General features: G+C 38.6%; 8 protein-coding genes across 8 annotated transcripts; 5 read left to right on the plus strand and 3 right to left on the minus strand.

Annotated features, from left to right (window-relative positions):
• Positions 1-237: 237 nt before the first annotated feature.
• EAE97_007434 (uncharacterized protein) lies at positions 238-1,268 on the minus strand (the record flags this gene model as incomplete). Its single annotated transcript, XM_038877949.1, has 2 exons — positions 238-1,121; positions 1,172-1,268. 2 exons carry the CDS (start codon positions 1,266-1,268, stop codon positions 238-240), a joined length of 981 nt encoding a protein of 326 aa, XP_038731434.1.
• A 439-nt stretch (positions 1,269-1,707) lies between these two features.
• Positions 1,708-2,495, minus strand: EAE97_007435 (uncharacterized protein; the record flags this gene model as incomplete). The annotated part of the gene is made up of 2 exons (XM_038877950.1): positions 1,708-2,244; positions 2,301-2,495. The coding sequence occupies 2 exons, from the start codon at positions 2,493-2,495 to the stop codon at positions 1,708-1,710; spliced, it is 732 nt and encodes a 243-aa protein (XP_038731435.1).
• Positions 2,496-2,876: 381 nt separating this feature from the next.
• EAE97_007436 (uncharacterized protein) lies at positions 2,877-4,754 on the plus strand (the record flags this gene model as incomplete). The annotated part of the gene is made up of 3 exons (XM_038877951.1): positions 2,877-3,015; positions 3,089-3,215; positions 3,302-4,754. 3 exons carry the CDS (start codon positions 2,877-2,879, stop codon positions 4,752-4,754), a joined length of 1,719 nt encoding a protein of 572 aa, XP_038731436.1.
• A 1,111-nt stretch (positions 4,755-5,865) lies between these two features.
• Positions 5,866-6,522, plus strand: EAE97_007437 (uncharacterized protein; the record flags this gene model as incomplete). The annotated part of the gene is made up of 1 exon (XM_038877952.1): positions 5,866-6,522. One exon carries the CDS (start codon positions 5,866-5,868, stop codon positions 6,520-6,522), a length of 657 nt encoding a protein of 218 aa, XP_038731437.1.
• A 2,738-nt stretch (positions 6,523-9,260) lies between these two features.
• On the plus strand, positions 9,261-10,665 carry EAE97_007438 (uncharacterized protein; the record flags this gene model as incomplete). Its single annotated transcript, XM_038877953.1, has 2 exons — positions 9,261-9,738; positions 9,842-10,665. 2 exons carry the CDS (start codon positions 9,261-9,263, stop codon positions 10,663-10,665), a joined length of 1,302 nt encoding a protein of 433 aa, XP_038731438.1.
• Positions 10,666-11,272: 607 nt separating this feature from the next.
• On the minus strand, positions 11,273-12,051 carry EAE97_007439 (uncharacterized protein; the record flags this gene model as incomplete). Its single annotated transcript, XM_038877954.1, has 2 exons — positions 11,273-11,532; positions 11,604-12,051. 2 exons carry the CDS (start codon positions 12,049-12,051, stop codon positions 11,273-11,275), a joined length of 708 nt encoding a protein of 235 aa, XP_038731439.1.
• Positions 12,052-13,909: 1,858 nt separating this feature from the next.
• On the plus strand, positions 13,910-15,063 carry EAE97_007440 (uncharacterized protein; the record flags this gene model as incomplete). Its single annotated transcript, XM_038877955.1, has 3 exons — positions 13,910-14,192; positions 14,247-14,745; positions 14,823-15,063. 3 exons carry the CDS (start codon positions 13,910-13,912, stop codon positions 15,061-15,063), a joined length of 1,023 nt encoding a protein of 340 aa, XP_038731440.1.
• Positions 15,064-16,545: 1,482 nt separating this feature from the next.
• On the plus strand, positions 16,546-18,200 carry EAE97_007441 (uncharacterized protein; the record flags this gene model as incomplete). The annotated part of the gene is made up of 4 exons (XM_038877956.1): positions 16,546-16,735; positions 16,794-16,955; positions 17,035-17,968; positions 18,017-18,200. The coding sequence occupies 4 exons, from the start codon at positions 16,546-16,548 to the stop codon at positions 18,198-18,200; spliced, it is 1,470 nt and encodes a 489-aa protein (XP_038731441.1).
• Positions 18,201-19,201: the final 1,001 nt, after the last annotated feature.

Here is a 19,201-nt window from a genome sequence, read left to right on the forward strand (position 1 = left end):
ACTTGCAAGGAATAGCTAATTCATTTTTATTGACACCACGACGGCTCCTGGCCGGCACCAATGGCTTTTGTATAATAACGATCGTCTATCTAGAGTTTTTGACCGCAGCCACCAGGCGCGACAAATACCATGCACAATAGGGGAAGTAGCAATGGCAAACACTTGGCGTACATTAGACAGGGTAGCCAGGATGTAAAGCCCATGTAGTGATTATCCGTCAGTTCACCAGTCCTTGTTTCAAGATCCACGACCAACCACGGGAGGATACGAACTCTCAGCCGATGGATGCCACCTAGTTGTTCTCTTCCAAGCTTTATTTGGTGCTCCACGTTCAACCACAGGGGGATATAAAGTCTCCGCGGGGGGATGCCAAGTAGCCCTCCTTATCGATGAGCTTCCAGAGGCCTTTGTTACCAAGGTAGTCTTTTCTTCTGATGAAGACTTATTAAATGGTAATATTGAAAGTTTCGCTTCCGGAGGTGAGATCCAGGCGGATATTGGTTTAACTGTCCGCAAGTCGACTGACAATGACATTGTCATTGCTTCCAGTCTCTTGATCGGGGTCTGAGCTGTTAAAGGATAAGGATGGGCAGATGTATATTGTATGGCCTTGGAAGTTTTCGTTAGCCGGTGATGAGTATGTTTTATCTTGGGTGGATTCGTCGAGGTAGGAATAGGTTCTATGAATATGGTAGGTGGGGGATTGGCCGCCAATGGGCGATGATGCGTGTGGAGTCGTCTTGAGTCGATCTTGATAGAGGTAGATGTGGTGACGATTGAAAATTTAGGAATCAACGAATCTCTTGCAATTACAGGACCGATGAATTCTGAAATGCTAATTGATGTTGACGCTGAGGTACTGGGCAAGCTTCGGATAGAAGAATTGATGGCATTTACACGTCCAGTAGAACTTGGCAAAGTTGCCAACTCCACGGACTTACTTTCCGTATTTCTGCCTATCAATGGCAACGTCACACCCGTTGTTGAAATCGATTTCTGGGTGTTGGTACAAGGAATCAGGGGCAGGTGCATGGAATTGAGGTTCACATCCACAATTTTATCACCACAACCAACATTCAGTCCTATGTCTAGTCCCGGTATGAGTTGAATATTGATGTCAACTAGTAAAACATTAGTTTCTGATCACTAGATAGATAGGACGAGATCTTACTGAGTTCTCCTTTCTCATTTCTAGGGACAGGTCTCGAAAGTGATAGCTTGGCGAGGCAGAGAATAGCCAATGTGATTGTAGTAGTAAAGCGCAACATGATGAATATTCTGAGTGGATAAGGGAAAAAAATTGCATGGTGTATATCATCATTATATAGACTTCCTAGTTTGCCTCCCAGTTTCATCATGTCACTGCATGCTGATCAATCGTAAACTTGGTGAGTAAGTTGGGGCAACTGGAATGCATTGCGCCTGGTTATCAACATGGCTTGCATATTGTTACAGAGAATACACGCTTGGAAGCATCTGTAGACTCCATGCGTACTGCTATAGAGAAGCCCAGCCGAAGCTTGTAAAGGATTATTGTAGTATGAGTGGCGGGAGTGAGGGAGTGAGTGAAGGAAAGGATTGCGATCGTGTATCATATCCTGTAAGGGCTGATACGGGAGGAATGTTGGTACAGCGTCGTCTCTTTTGCTTCAGCCTCTTGCAAAGCTTCTCCAATGGCGTAATTATTCTATTCTAGGGTATCGTATTTCAAGCCTCGCGTCCCAGCTTTTTAGCTAGTTTCTTTTGATCTTCCGGTGACAGACCTTTTTCGTCCGTTTCTTTCAAGGCCTTTCCTATCGCCAATGTAGTCTTTACTGTCTTGCTATCCACCCAAACTTTTCCATTCCTTCCCACGGCAATCTCAAACGAAACACCAGCCTCTCCCAATTCCTCAAGTATCGTCAAACCACCTTGTTCAGCTGGGCGAGCCATCATCATTCGTCTTGCCATTCCGAGAGATATATCGAAAAGCATCCCTCCCTCCAATGGTCCCAAACCTTCCGATTTACCCGTCGATGCTGATACACACTCCAATTCAGGATCCATATGTTTGTTTGCAAGAGTAACTCGTGCATATACTAGCGCGCCCTTTTCAAGCTGCGGTCTGGTTTTCTTCGTAGCTCCTTCGAAGGAGAGAACTGGTAAACTGGCATCCGATGTAAAGTCGCTAAGATTTGCATAAAAGACGTCTCCTGCTGATTTCTTAATGGAAGCAATTACCAGATCCCCTACTGTTGGAATGTACTAAGGGAATGGTTAGCTGTGCCGAAGCATAAGAAGCTTGTGATTTTATCTCTTACTCGACCAGCATTAAATTCAACCCACACTGCATTTTTCCTTGAATCTGTTCGTAGCTGACCTGCTACAGTTGAAGTAATTGTATTTGGAGGAATATGTCTTAACCCAGGGCCGAGCTTCAATGGTAGACTTGGGTGAGAAGGTAATAATTCTGAAGCAATATGATCGCCGGGAAGGACGAATGTTTCTGTCGACATTATAGTATGGTGAACAAACAATTAGCTGGATGCAAATTTCTTTGGCAGAAGGATATCTCAAAATGTAGTTATCGTCGTGAATATTCTTGAGTTTGTTTGTGTATTGGTTATATTATTTGAGTATGTTCAACGTTCGCTCCAATAGACAAAAAGTTCAGATTTCTCAGCCTTGCGTTTGCGCCTACAAAATGTGGGGGGCTAAGATGTGGCGCTAGTGAAATTCTCGATGCGATTTTGAAAAAGTAAAAAAGTTCTGGATGGTTTTGATTACATTGTTTATTTACACAGAACTATAACAAACCTTTGATTTTGAGTCAAAGTCTTTTTCTACTTCATTCATCAAGTTTTTGTCTTCTCCTTAAATCCTTTATAAATCTAAAAATGGCAGCTGAAGCCCCCGCATCAAACGGCACTACTGGTGAGAGAAATGCCATTGGTATCTCTTTCGGAAACTCCAACAGCTCAATCGCCTACACAACTGTTGAAGATAAAGCTGAACTTATTGCCAACGAGGATGGAGGTAAGTGACTGAAATGCCCTCAAAAACAGATCCGAGCAGGGTGGGGAGGCAGACTGATTGATTTCGACCACAGATCGTCAAATTCCTACCATTTTGTCGTATATCCATGGAGACGAATATTATGGTCAACAGGCCAAGCAACAACTTATTAGAAACAGTACAAACACTGTTGCTTACTTCAGAGATTTCCTTGGACAAGAGTATGTCTACATTATAAATGCCCCTTTGGACCCCAGGAGTATTCCAAGAGAAAGTCGACTAACATTTTGCCCCGCACCCCGCATAGCTTCAAGTCGATAGACCCTACACACAGCCATGCTTCTGCACACCCTTTGGACCACGAAGGCACAATCGCATTCAAAATTCAAGATAAAGAGGAGGGTGAACCATCAACCGTCTCTGTCTCTGAGGTAGCAACTCGAGTTATCCGTCGTCTCGCACAATCCGCATCAGATTACACCGGCAAACAAATTAACTCGGCTGTCATCACAATTCCAACAAATTTCTCCGACAACCAAAAGGCAGCTTTGACAAAGGCAGCAAATGATGCAGGTGTTGAGGTTTTACAACTCATTAATGAGCCTGTTGCTGCTTTGTTGGCATATGACGCAAGGCCAGAGGCTAAGGTTGCGGATAAGAATGTTATTGTTGCAGACCTCGGAGGAACTCGCTCAGATGTCGCAGTTATCGCATCAAGAGGTGGCATGTATACCATCTTGGCTACTGCACACGATTACGAATTCGCTGGTGTTCACTTGGACCAGGTCCTCATGGATCACTTTTCCAAAGAGTTTATCAAGTGGAACTCTATCGACCCCCGTGAAAACCAACGCAGTTTCGCAAAACTCAAGGCAGAAGCCGAAGCTACCAAGAAAGCACTTAGTATCGGACAAAACTCCAACTTCAGTGTAGAGAGTTTGGCTGAGGGTATTGATTTCTCTTCCACCATTAACAGACTTAGATATGAGACTATCGGACGCAAGGTTTTTGAAGGATTCAACAGATTGATTGAGGGTGTTGTAAAGAAGGCTGGATTGGATGCTTTGGAAATCGATGAGGTCATCCTTTCTGGTGGTACATCGCACACACCAAAAATCGCATCTAACGTCCAATACATCTACCCAAATGCCACAGTTCTTGCTCCATCCACCAGCCCTACCGCAATCAACCCATCCGAATTGCAAGCCCGTGGAGCTGCTCTTCAAGCATCTCTCATTCAAGAATTTGATGCTCAAGATATTGAGCAATCTACTCACGCTGCCGTCACTACCGTTCAGCACCTCACAAACGCCATTGGAGTTCTTTCCATCTCAGGAGAGACTGACAAGGGTGTTTTCACACCAATTGTTGCTGCCGAAACTGCCGTCCCAGCTCGCCGAACTGTCGAAATCGCTGCTCCTAAAGAAGGTGGTGATGTTTTAGTCAAGATTGTCGAGGGTGGATCTCACATCAAGGTCACTAAGCCAGAGCCAAAACCTAAATCCACTGGCGCTAAGGTTGAGGACGCAAACTCTGATGATTCTGAGGATGATGACAGCGAAGAGGAAGAAGAGGAGCAACGCGAGAAAATCTGGAAGGTCGGAAATGTTCTCGCAGAGGCCGCAGTCAGAGGTGTCAAGAAGGGTAGCAAGGTCGAAGTCATGATCAACATTAGCAAGGATTTGTCAGTCACTGTCACTGCACGCGAAGTCGGAGAGAAGGGAGGTATTAGAGGAAACCTTGCAGCTCCTTCAAGCTAATTCTCCTAAAAGTTCTTATGATGTCAAGATATTAGATCCTTTATAAAACTATAGAAGTATGCGTTATTCTGGTTCTTGAAGATTATAGACAAATTCAATGACAAAAGTTTTAAATCTTGGGCTCTCGCCTTTTCGGGAATGCTGTTCACAATATTTTTTGACCATTGCGAAAAAAATAAGTGTATGTTTCTAACGCATGCACTCCACGTATTACTTGCTCTCAGGCCTCATGACGACTCTGGTAGTCATATGGAACAAGAATAGCACGAATGATGCCAAGACCGAAAAGCGGTTCGAAGCAAACATATATGGATATATCGAGCTTAGCCTACAAGACACGTGTCCAAAATAACGATCAGTGATAGGATATCGAAGGTGCCACAGGAAGACTTCTGACCTCCATACTGTCCCCTAAAGCATGTAGGTCGCACGCAGTGCTAGTCATGTTCATGATTATCATTTCTTACAAAATTTGGCCATGTTGGGGAGTATAAAAGATTGACCTTCCATTCTCATTGTCATCAGAGAAGATATCTCTATAAAATTTGATCTTGCTCTCTCAGAGATGTAATGACATCCCTTCGTACTCGTAGAGAAGACACGCTTTTGAGGTTACTGAGGAAATGAATTCGAGTAGTTCTCAAAATTAGCCACATCTTCACTCAATGTTTTTTTCAGAGTTTTGAAGTCCACTTATCAATTGACTTTCTTTGATTTTCATGCCTTTCTATCGAATTTTAGTTTACTCTACGGTCAATCCCAGCTTGGAATATAGCTAAGTATACAGCTTCGTATTTCATGGGAGCATATGATGTTGTTCTTCCTGTGGATTCCTATATTCAAGTAGTGTTGAAGTCATGAGATGCTGTACCTCCTGTGCCTTCGTCAACTACGGCTGGGATGGAGAATTGCGGCACCTTGAATTAGTTTATTCCTACGGCTAATACAGTTGCTAATGTTTAACACGGTCATTACCAGTGGTGTCATTTACTATATCTATCAACACACGTACTGGTTGGAGACGATTTCCTCAAGTCCATGACATTAGAAAATCTCACATAACTTTTCAAACATCGACATTCCTCCAGACTTAATCGGAAAAACTCTCGCGATGGGTCAAACACCTTCGAAGATATCAAATGGAATCGGTAGACCAACACATGTCACAGGATGTGACGCCGAATTACTTCGTCAAAGTCGATCTGCAATAGAGAAATTCGCCCAAGACAGAGATGAGGATTATTTCCCACATTCTTTGATCTTTCGAAAAGCAAACCCTCGGCTTGGTTATCTCTCGAGAAGACTATTTTTTCGTCGACCTTTGACTTTAGATCGCCTAAACGTGTTTAAGCATCGACCTGCAAGTCTTGTAGGCGCCGTCTGGAAACATATCAATCCAGATCCAAAATTAAGCGCTCTTCAGGAACAGGCAATTGAGAAGGGGAAGGTGATAGATATTCTCAATACCCCAAATCAGCTTCACCTCGTATCAACGAAAATCATCCTGCAAAAGTACTTTCACATATTCGATGATTTGTTTTTCAGAGGCACACTAAACGAATACGTCACTCTAGTCACTGCTTTACCCGGCAATAACCCACTTGGTTGTCAAGGCCACACGTCCCAAGAATCGAAGGCCATTTACAGAAGAGGTAAAAAGATGTCATCGAATGTCGCTTCCGGCCAAGGAGCACGATCACCATCTTTATTGGACCAGGAATGGAGCCGCTCAATGGAGAAAAATTGCGAAAGTTATTTGGCATCCTAGTTCACGAGATGTGTCATGCTTTTTTCCACATATACAGTTGTGTTGGACGCTGTTGCAATCATGGATCTTTGGAGCAACTGGGAACCCGTGGACATGGAGTTATGTTCCAGGAACTAGCATTTAACATACAATTCATGGCAGAACATAAGGACGTCTTAGGATTCAACTTGAATATGGGTAGATATCACAGTCTTCTTCATGAGCTATGCGACAAGCCGGAATGGAAGGGGCAGATTGACGTAACTAGATGGAGATTTGATGAGGAAAACTTGACGAGGGACTTGATTGCCTTCAACACCTAGTATTGTGGTTCGATTTTGTGTAAGAGCCAAACCTCTTTTTGAAAAGTGGTTAATACACTTTGGCGGCATGGATCTGACATTTCATTGATCTGAAAATAGTTTCAGGGTGATCATCATTCACAATGAGATTAAAAACTTACCCAATTTAACATATATTATTAAAAACATCGTGAAATCTGGAATCCTATTAGAATTCTTTGGCTCTATCTACCTTGTGATTCTCTTTTGCGTCTGATTATTCTAATATTATGCATTTGCCGATCAGCGCGACCACAGACAAGTGTTTTCCATGGATTTATGATACTTCAAACACGCCACGACTTGTACTACTCAGTTCCGTGCCTTAAGATAAAGCATAATTTCAAATTCAATACCACAATTAAGAGGGAAATCTTTGCAGAAATAGAAAGTTCCAATTTTTTTTTGAATTTATTTACTCGACATCGCATAGTAGTATACAGTCACCGTGCACTTCTATTAGCCGAAACTCCACAAAACGCGTTTTTTCACGCATTACACTCCCATAATCACATTTTATTATTTTAATTATACTTTTAATTTATAATACATAATATATTAAAGGTATACAAAATGATTCTTATAAATATTTTATTTTATATATATATAGCAAAATAGTTAGTAAAGCAAAAAAAGACTTTAATTTCTATTAAATTATAAAGAATCTTAAACTTTTTTATAAAATTATATAATATATTCTCTTATAAAATGTAGTATATAATAATAATATATATTTATTATATATTAATTAATCTAAATTATATATTGAATAAAATAAATGAATATTATTATAATATATATGATTATTTCCAAAAACTATATATAAATAGATTATTTAAAAGATTAGATTTGATTATAATATTAAAATCATTAAAAAGATTTTAATCAAATATAGCATAATCAATTAAAGGTGTAAGAAAAGACTAGAGCTTATATTAGTATATATTACTAAATAATTTAAGTAATATCTAATTTATAAAGGATTAATAATTAAAGAATGAGATTTAATTATATAATTAAATAAATACTTTATAAAATAGGGAAAAGAAAAAAGATTAGAATAATATTTTTATATTAATTTTTAGAAATAGGATTTAAAATAATCGAAATATATAATATAAATAAGAATATAAAGATTATATATTAAAAAGCTTTTAGAATATTAAAAAAAAAATCTATATATAATAAATAGGGATTTTAAAAATATAAAATATAATATAATATTAAATCTTATTTTGAGATTTTTAAAGCTAAAATAAATTCTATTTTCGAAAAGCTTGATTTAAAATATAAATTTTATAAATAATACTTCTATTTATTATATTTATAAAATATAAGATTAATTTTAAGAAAAAAAGATTCTTTTATTAAAGAATTAATCTTTTTATTTCTTTAATCTCAATTCTATAAAGTATATATAATAAGTTTTAAAAATAAGAATATAAAATGTTTCTTAATATTATTATTAATAAAAATAAATTAGAATATATTTATTAAAGATTAAAAAATTGTTTATAAATAATTTAGAATTATTAAATAAAGAATTATTTAATAATTTGGGGAGTTAATATATTTTTAGAATTAAAACTTATATTATAATGAATAATTAATATATTAAATATTAATAGATTAAAAATCAATAATAAAATAAATTTTATACATATTAATAATATAAAAATATATTATTTATTTATTCAAATTTTATAATTTTATAATTCTTAATTAATTTAATATTTATATTGAAAAGAGTGGTGTAATATGTGATATTATAAAATAAGCGGGGGGGCGGATATAAGTGGCCTAGTACTATATACCCTCATGAACGACTTCTTACCAAATGATTATCAGGAGGCTTCTTTGTGAGCAAAACCGACTTTCTTCAAATGCCCCTTTTCTTATTTTTTTATCAACATCTTAAAGAAACTATTATTACATGACTCTATGATAATAATTGATCGTGATACAGAATTCGACCACAGACCAAATGTTATTCTTTCATTGAGCCTTTCACGATCAGAGACTGATAATTCTAGAAGTCACATCTCTTTCACACAGTTGCCAAAAGGTATAAAATTTCTTTGTCTTACTCTTGTCTCTTTGTCACATAAATTATCTCGAGCGCACCACACAACAGTAGCAGCTTTTCGGAGTTTCTTGGACTCTCCTCAATGTTGACAAAGGATATTCTAACATCCAAATTGGTATCGCTCAAAGAAAGCTTTGCGCACAAAAGAAAAGCTTGTAAAGTACCACGACCACGACCACAATCAACATTTCGACTCCAACGGATTGCCATCACATACACAAAATTCTCCTAGCTCATTATCAACGTTTCGATCAAGACTATTATCAACTCGCCGATATTAGCAAACTCTACTGCAGAATACTCGAAACGCCATAAGCTTCTACACTTCTTCAATGCCAACCAGAGTTCCTCGAGGTTCCTCGATCAAGCGCAAGGAACGTACCCCGAGCACAGGTGCAAGTGACTCTGATTCTGATCCTTACTCAGATGACGACGTATACACAGCTCCTCTTGAAGACCATGGCTCATGGCTTGCAGACTACCAATTAACTCAAAAAATGTGGCTGGGAATCTCTCTGTTGATTTTGTTCTTGGGCTGGAAATACATGATACCTAATATGGGCCAACGACAACATAACAGAAGACCAACTAGAAGTGCTTATAATGCCAAACTCATCACCCCAAGCAATGTATCTGCGATTCCATTGTTATATAAGGATATTACCTACAATGCTACCAGAAAGGAAGGAGACATATTTCGAGGACGATTTGACACATTTCCAGGCAACACGCTTTTAACTTTCAACAGATTTATTAACGAGATGCCAAACTACCCGCAAGGGCGCCAATTCCCAAAATTGTTTGAGGAACGTACAGGCTGACGCTGACAAGATATATCATGAATATATGGCATATTATGATCTGGTTCGTCGACACGCGGAGGACGCAATGATACTCACAAATGCATTAATAGAGGATTTGACCGAACTCATTTCTGATGTTACACCCGTTAGAACTTCCAATTTCAGAATATGGATAAGCAATCCTTCCTATTGGGGATCTTTGTCCAAGGAGCCAATCAGATCAAAAGTGATCAGAAAACTATTCATTGAATATCTGAAAGGATTAAGAGAAGGATACATGTTGCCCCGGTCAAACTTGTATCTTGGAAAATCCGTGGGACTACGTAAAGTTATCGAGATAGGCCAATATTTTTTGCCTGAGCTTGAGGCGGCCAACGATGCCAGTCGAGCGCTACGATTTACAGTCGAGTTTGGCATTTACAAAGTCTTGACAGACCGAAATCTAACAAATCCTGACTTTGTACCTCGCTCAGAGATTCAAAGAATACTTTCATTTATACAACGCTCAAGCGACAAATCGGAGAAGGGTCATAGTAATAATACAATCGGTTATATGACCTATTGGCTCGACAATGAATTTGCGGCCGGTGAAAACGTGCGTGAGGTGGAGATACCCAACTCAGTTCACCAATTCCAGCAAGCGCTAGTCGACATTTCGGAAAAGGTTTCAGAACTCATCGACGATACTGTGGATGAGAGGAGTGGAATTCAAGAACTTTCATCAACGATATGTTACATTGATGCGATAGAGAAGGGACTCAAAGAGCTTGCCTTTCATCATAACTTCGAGTCAATATATCCAGGTCATCCAAATCGTCCTATGGCAATTTGGGAGATTCATAAATGTATTTTGAAACGAGATATTAGGGGACCCTTGAAAGGGTTGAATCACTGTGGAAAACTCGAGAGGCTGATAAAGGAAAAAGTATATTAAGTCTTCTGTAGATTTTTTTGGAGTTCAAAGTGGATTTCTAGACAAGGTCATGGATTCGAACGGGTCTGAGGGTTGAAGCCTTTTACACGCGTGGTCATTTAATCTTACCAATCTCTTGCCTCAATTCTGAGCAAAACAACGTCTCAAATGTTTGTTTAATTCAATTCAGGGTTTGCATCAGATTAATTCATCATATCTCGATGTCTAGTCAAATTTCTCCGTAATTTAAGACTCGTGATATTGCCCCCAACTCTGCCGAAAAGTACACCTGCACTAGATTAGCAATCACACCCTAGTGAAATAGTTGTAAAGTACTAGCTTTGCTCTCTCAATACTTGATGGATGAATTGGTAAGATTTTGGCAGCTAGAACATCGTTGTTTCCAGATATTTGGTTTCGGATGACTATGTCGACTTAATTCGCGGATGTATGTGATATATAAATTGATTATGAAATAAGTTTAAAAATTTCGTGTTAGCCATTATTGGAACTCTACTTGTTCAATGGATGTAGTAGAGTCCGACATGATGACCGGAAATATCTTCAAGCCTGAAATAGATTATGAAATATGGCTAGCCCAGATGTGCGAAGTTCCAGAATCGCAAACCTACAGACTTTCTTCGGCTCGAGCTTCCCTGATCATCCAACTTCGTCGATAGATCTCGCTTCTCCCATATGCTTCTAGATTAATCTCCAGGTTCTCCTTTACGAGCCATCCACTTTTCTCATAGAAATTTCGAGCTTGCGGGGTGCTAACCAAACATATTTTGCTGCCTTTGTTATCTGCTATACTCAGTCCCCATTTTAACAACAGATTTCCTATTCCTTGTTTGTGGTATGCTGGATCGACAAAACAGAGATAAAGAACTAGATAATAATCAGTGTACGTTAAAACCTGGAAAGGTGTAAAGGTGCAAAGAAATCAAGGTTTCACTTACGCATATCTTTTTCTGCATTATAATCACGTTTCTTACACTCAACTGTACTCTTCACCTTTTGCATGAATAGATCGAAGTTCATACCAGCAGGTGTCTTCCATCCCTCTTCTACCTTCTTCTTGTGTTGCGCTGCGGCGTTTTCATCATATTCTGCACTTTGCTCACCCATATCTACTCCTTTGATTTCAAAAGTTTTAGGCAACGACCATCGAGCATAACCCACGATCCTTCCATCAATCTCTACTTTCCAGGTAGCTATAGTTTCACTCTGCATTGGGTTGAACAACAGCATCACAGCGGTATCATGGGCCCCAGGCTCGGTGTCTCCCCATATAATCGGATATATAGTATCGCTTACTTCAAAGGCCCTTGTGGTGATGGCAGCAAGCTCACGGGCATCTTGAGTTTTTGCGAGTGAAAGAATTGGCCTGGAGTTTGGTGATGACATTTTGGGCTTAAGTCTGAGGTAACGATAATATTCAATGCGATTCAGGTATTTAAGGATCTGGTATGATATGAAAACTGTTGTTGAAATTCATTGCAGGAATTGAAAAATAAGCTGATGCCTACCCCCATCCTTCTGGACTGATCCACCAATCACATTGCAGGATACATTACAACCTTGGTCTGCAGCAATTCAGACCTTGAGTGACAATTTTTATCAGAAGCCTTCCAATTCATATGAAATCTTCTCTCTAATCCGTCCTTAAATCCTGTTGTCCCGTGTCATATTCTTCAAAGGCGAGGATCATGCTGGCGAATCACAGTACATCCTAGAGGCGACCAATTACACTTGAGTAAATCCTTAGCGAAATGTGGGGTCATCTAAATAAGTTCGTCAGTTATTGCTGTGGGGCTCTAAGTTTCTCATATGAAGCATTTGTAAAACTATTTACTAGAATCGTGATCGGATCTTTTGATCGACGTATTTAGCTTTAATTTACATTATGTCTGATCCTTGCTAAGATCCCGAAGCTCGTGATCTAGAAACGAGTGCTCCGGAATGACTCACGATACAGTCCAAAGATCCGTACTAAAATAATATGGGCTTCTATATGCTGAATTATAAATGTTTCAGAGGCTCCGGGTTGGGTTGAGATTATGATTTTTGAGTTACAAACTAAAAGCATTCAATCTCGCCTTCCACGCCATCAGCGTATTTTTGTGAAGCAAAAACAATAATCACTTCGATGAGAAGTCTATAAATTCGTGTCAATTTCCCAATCAGAATCCGTACTCCAACTCACTCTTCACATAAATGGGTATTATCAAGGGAAATTGACTATCCGAAAACTCGCTAAAACGCATACTGAACCAATCGGATGAACACATAGAGAATTGCTTACCGAATACAAGACTCCTAGTATATCTTTTACACTAATAAAAGCCGAAAAGAGCTGGCTTTATCCAACGACACTTTTCCGATCGAGGCTTCGTGTCTCGTAAGGTGGCTGACGTACTTCACAGGTTTCATTTGTGAAATCAACAAGCGAGTTCGAGATTTACTCCATGACATGATGAACCTCGACTCGCCAAAGCAGGTACATGAAAATAATAATACGTGCCTTTACAGCTCGATTCTTGTTATATCTCTTTTCCTTCGGAGGGAGAGACTATCAACTATCTTCAAGCTATGGCTTGCTCTATGAACTTATTAAAAATCAAGTATAGGCCTTATAGGAACTAGAGCAGTTTGCTAAGTACTGAGCCCTAGAAAAAAAGAGACATCTGGAAAAACATATTGAAAGCATCTCAAACAGTCAAGAAACCAGCTGAGTGACAGGAACATGAAATCATGCATGGAAAGGAGGTAAGTTCATCTCAAGATTAATCGTAAGTAATCGTGAATTGAGCATCCATTCGATATCTGTGACATTCCAATTGGCTGGGAGACTTGAACAACATAGTTCTATGCAACTGTAGCTGTTTATAATACCTTGAGCTCGTACTATAGAGTCGTACATATCTCTCTAGATCTAAAACTATTCTTCTAACTCGCCCACCGATTATGCTACGGTGCTGTACTGTATCGTTGTTGCCATAGATACATAGGTTACATAATTCATGGATATCTGCCGTAGTTTGAATGTATCTAGTAGCGTAAGCCGTAAAGGTGTTATCTACATAGACATATAAGACTTTGTTCAGACATAGATTGATTTTACTATCTTTCAACATTCGAAAACAACTTTCTTCATCAATTACAAGGTCTGATACTCTCAATTTAATCATTGCAAAACATCATACATTTCACCTTATCCTACTTCGAAACATTTTCCTCCGCCCTCAATTCCAAAATAGGAAAAATGAAGTACACAAACTATGGACAACGAATGGATGGATCAGAGCAACAAATCCAGGACAATCAAAAACTTCTGGAGCAAATATATCTTCATCCATTGACACAATTTCAGCCCAGCAATTATGTTAATCCGAGTCATGTGGTATATGACAGCCAGCATTCAAGGTGGATCGATCCTCCACCGGAAATTCTTAACCAGAATAGACAGCTGAATGAGGACTATAACTTTCCATTGTCTAATGGAAGAATTCTGACAGAATCGTATCCAGAAGTACCAAAATCAAATGGTAAGTGTAAATTCTGCTCCGAGAAACTAGATGTTTGAACTAACAGCAAAGTAGCATCCATAGAGCCTTATTATGTCGACAATAACTCCATTAGAATGGATAATCAGCATTTAGTCCAACAGACAAATCTCGAAGCATCAATTGCTACATCTAGTTCAGCAGCTGGTCAATCTATTCCGGTCAATAACTACCTTAACAACCACATCACAATGACGGGAGATCAAAGCCACGGGAGCCAGAACTTGGTCAACAGAAACATGCAAAACACCCAAATTGAAAACCAGAATTTGGATGATCAATCGGATAGTTCAGGAAGCGATGCTTCAGAGACTAGAAAGTTGAAGGATACGGGAACAACTCGGAGAAAGCGCAAACCTTGGACAGCACGTCCTGAATCCTCTTATCCACGCGTTTGGACGACTGAACAAGAAATGAAGCACATAGATCCTGATTATGAGAAGAATCCTCGATTGGCCTTTCAAGATATGACGAAAGCCAAGAATGGAATGAAGTCTTTTCAGATAGACTGGGATCAGGTAGAGCTATTGAATGTGTGAGTACCCTTAATGATACCTTTACCTCTGTGTGTCATTGCCCTTTGCTAGAAATCCGTCACTAACCAATCTCTAGACACCGTCGAAATGCCGCAAATGAGGAAAATGAGCGTATGAAGTGCCGCGCTCCCGGAACATACGTTCCAAAGTTTGTACCTAAGCCTTACTTTCCAAATGCTAGACTTCAGGAATGCCGCGACGAATGGTTCAGAAGAAAGCAGATGGGAGATGCTTCTGATTCATGGACAAATAGGATGAGACGAAAGGCCGATCGTTCCAACTATAACCCTGAACTAGAGGGTGATTCTGTGCAGTGATCACATTATAGTACCTGAGAAGTTCGAAGACGATGACTGGTAGAATCTCAAATCCAGTCTTGAATATTTTGCAAAAACAACTCTGGCTGTACATCCAGAATGCCAATGTACAGAACACAAATTATGCCAAATTTCTGAAGGAAGTCGAGAAGCCACACATCAAAATATGCGATCCCGAAAGAAACATGGAGGAATAAATAGTGTCTGTAAAGGCAATTCTTATACAGCTTTAACGACAGCTGGATGAAAATGAGCGAAGACAGGAAGATTGCCTGCTCAAATACTTCGAAGACACCTCACACAATAGTTTCTACTTCATATCTTAATACAAACTTCCATGTATTTTCTGTCTTTTAAATGATATAGATGAATTGAAAAAATAGAATTTGAGCTAGTGATCTCGCGATATAACCCAATTAATTCAAAAACATGTATTCTGAGCTTTGCTACCCCTTTTAGTTCTTTTGTTCATAACACCTTGACTGTGACGGCCTTCCTTTGAAACCCATACTTTAAGAAATTAATATCCTTTACTAACTTGATTTATATTCTAGAACCCCTTTTTTTCCTGAGTCATGTTTACCTCAACATTGGCGGACAACAAAAGCAAGAACTGACATTTAGAGCAGACAAAGGCCATAACTGTGAGGTCATGGTAGGGATATCATTTAGTGTATACTCGCAAGATATCATACCAGTTCCCTACAAAAATAAAATCAGTGATCAAGAAAACTTCCAAGCTTCTTTTCACCTGACACGCGTATAGATTGAAGATTCTGTCTAAATTCAAGTGAATGAATGTACGAGTAGAGAATACGCGTCTCAGAAGTAAGTGACGTATTCGCACAAAAGTAATTTTTTCCATTGGTCTTGCAATGCTTATCATCTCTTTCTAGCCCTTGTTTCCCAATCCTATGGCTTTCTTGACTTTCACCAGTGTCTTTTATGTCAGTTGGTAATGGGATGGTAGCAGTTATGTATGGAATACATTCACGATAGAGTATAAAGGCTTCGCGAGGAAGTAAAGCAGAGAGGCTGGACAGATAAACTAGTCACAAATTACAGATAAGATACTTCAAATGCCAATATCATTCAATAACTCGGATCAGAACAGCCTGGCTCGCAAGGAAATTTCAAATTGAAAAGCAATAATTCACTAGAATTATTCAATCTGACCAAGCAAATAGCCAACAGTTCGGACCACATTATTTTCTATTTGACATAGGTACATGGATATGTTAGAAGCATGTACAAGGTGCTGTACCAGGTATTAGTATCTCGCTCAAGTAGCGCAGGCGATCGCGTGTCTAGACGGCTGCTCTATTCATTCACATATTTCATTCACAGTACCAAAAGATTTAAATGCACTTCATATTTCTTCTAGAGTACAACTTACACTTATTCAGGGCGTGTATAATAAATATCAATAAAAGACCTGAGAAGTGCTTCAAAACTTCTCCAGGAAACCACCAGTCAAACAAGATGAACACCAACATTAACACGACGAGCCGAAATGGGTTCTATGAATCCGGCATAAATTCGCCAATCGATCAATATACTGTTAACAGCCACATTATGGTAAGAAGTCGAGATGACCCAGCATCTCATATCGATGGTGCTCAAAGAAGGCTACCAATCCGAAACTCCCTTGACACTACCTTTAAAAATGATGGTAAGCAAATTTTAAACATAGTATTAAAAATCCTACAACTAACTACCAAACTCTACAGGCCTATCAAAATATAGATCTATGTCATTTGAAATTGATAAGATGCAAAATTCTCGAATCAAAGAGCATCAAGTCGAAGGGCACCACACCCATGAAACTGCTCTCCATGGATTTAACGACATATACCCCAATGAAGAGGGGGGACGTCTTGAGAACCTAGATGGTAAACATTTTGCTCTGTTGTTTCAGTCAGGGACTCCAGCTGATTGTCAAAATATAGAGTTAGCCACTTCTTTTGATAGTTCAAGACTGGGTGGTCAACCGCCAACACCAGCATGCAGATGACCAAAACCAAGGCTTCAAAAATGGAAGTGATCGTCTAAGTGTGCAAGGTATGCCAGCTTTCGAGCTTACAGAGAATGATGACTGCGAGTATGAGATTGTAAGTCCAGAAGAGACGAAGCGTCTCTGGGGTATCATTCCTGAAACAGGAGGTGGTAATGATGTGTCATCACAAGTTCAAACAACTTTGCCCCTCAGTAATGAAGGGCAACAACTTATCTTGGGTGATAATAATAGCTCATATCACCATAAAAGCAATAACGACCTTGGAAAAAGCTTTTATGACACCTGGGATAGAAACGTTATCAGTGATCGGATGGCAGGTTTATCAGGAAGCAATCAAGAGAAAGTTATCGGAAATGGGCTATTAGCTACAGAAACCCAAACTGGACTTGAGCAATTGTGCAGTCAATATGGAATGCCCGATCTGACTGATCAAATTCCAGAGTCCATCGAGCCTTCACAGTTTCCCCAAATTCACACTCAAATCCCAAGTTATCCACACTCAGACGAGAATTACAGCTACATTCCTCGAAAGCGCACCCGAACCCATGGCGCAAATACTGGGACGATACAAGCCGGTGGTATGGATGTTGCTGAGGACCTATCGGATCCGGATGGCAGATTTGAAATGAATGAGATCGATCAGGGTTCTCACACCACCACCAAGAGAAAAAAACTCGCCAAAACCAAGAACATTTCTCAGCCACGAGTCGAGCAACCTTCGTATTGTATGTCCAGAGTAAATGTGTCATTGGAAGAGATGAAGGCCATAGATCCTGACTATGATAAACATCCCCATAAAGCATTTTTCCCCGAAAGAATGAAATTCGCGCAGCAGGCTGGGCTGAAATCAATCTTGTTGCCCACAAGAATGATTAATTTACTTAATGCGTAAGTTTCCCATAGAATTTATTAGATGTTATTACTAACTGAGACTAGACATCGTCAGAAAGCCAGAGAGGAAGAGAGGAAGAACTCTACTGGTCGAAAAATTCCTCGAGACTTCAAGCTTCGACCCGTCAGACACAAGGATTTTGCAGCCTTTCAAGAGGCACGAAGAAAGGAAGAGGAAACCAGGTCCTATGAAAATAGGCAGAGAAGATTTGCGAAGTCTGAATATTAAAATCTTGTACGGATTTATATTCCAAAAATTATTTATATTTATTTCAAAATTGAATTGAGCATTCTCAAACCTCATAAGCTCACAAAAAATATCTTAAATACTACTTAACCATCTGAAAATATGAGCCGAATATGTAGAGAGCGGATAATTGAGAGCGGGTCTTGAAAGAGACGCGTCTAGTAATCCCTAACATGCGAATTACCTCAGCGAATAGTGTATACTACTAATTCTTTCGTTGAATTTTCGAGATTCTTCAAATGCTGTTTAGTCTTTGATTCCTTTATTTTTTTTGCTGCAACGACAATATTCAAAAGTTCGATCTATAATCACTTGAGTAGCTTCGTAGCTATCACATATGTTTGTATCAAATTGTAAGAGTTGTGGCCCCGGCTTATCACACACTTAGCGAAAACACACCAAAAACTCTTATTTTTTCAACTTTTTAATTCTATATTATTTCGGTATATAAATAAATTGAATTATTGAAATTGATATAAATAAAAGAAAATCAATAAAATAATTTAAAAAAAAAAAATTTCTAATCATTTTTTGTGAAAAGTTGTAGATTTTCAAAATTAGAATTTCTAAAAAATTAAAAAAGTGATTTTTTTGTATAAAATAAGTATTATATATTAAAGATTTTGAAAATTTGAAAATTTCAAAATTTATAACTTTATTCCAAAAATTATTAAAAATAATTTATTTATTTTCTAAAAAATTAATTATAACTAATATTTATATAATCAATTTTCAAATTATATTTTTGATTTATTAAAGAATTAAAAAAATAATTAGTTTGTATAAGAAAACAATATTTTTATAGGGATTTTATTATAAAATAAAATAATGTGCGATAAGCCGGAGCCACAACTCTTAAGTTATTAGACGTGTTGACAAGGCTTGACTGGTGTCAGAGATCTCTATTGAAATTATAAAAGCCCTACAATCTATCTATATAATAGTTAGAAGTTTTAAGATAATTTTTCTGCCTTACCGATAGA

Source organism: Botrytis byssoidea (genome assembly GCF_014898295.1).
Source record: "Botrytis byssoidea strain MUCL 94 chromosome Unknown BBYS_014, whole genome shotgun sequence".
In the NCBI taxonomy this organism is placed as follows: Eukaryota; Fungi; Ascomycota; class Leotiomycetes; order Helotiales; family Sclerotiniaceae; genus Botrytis; species Botrytis byssoidea.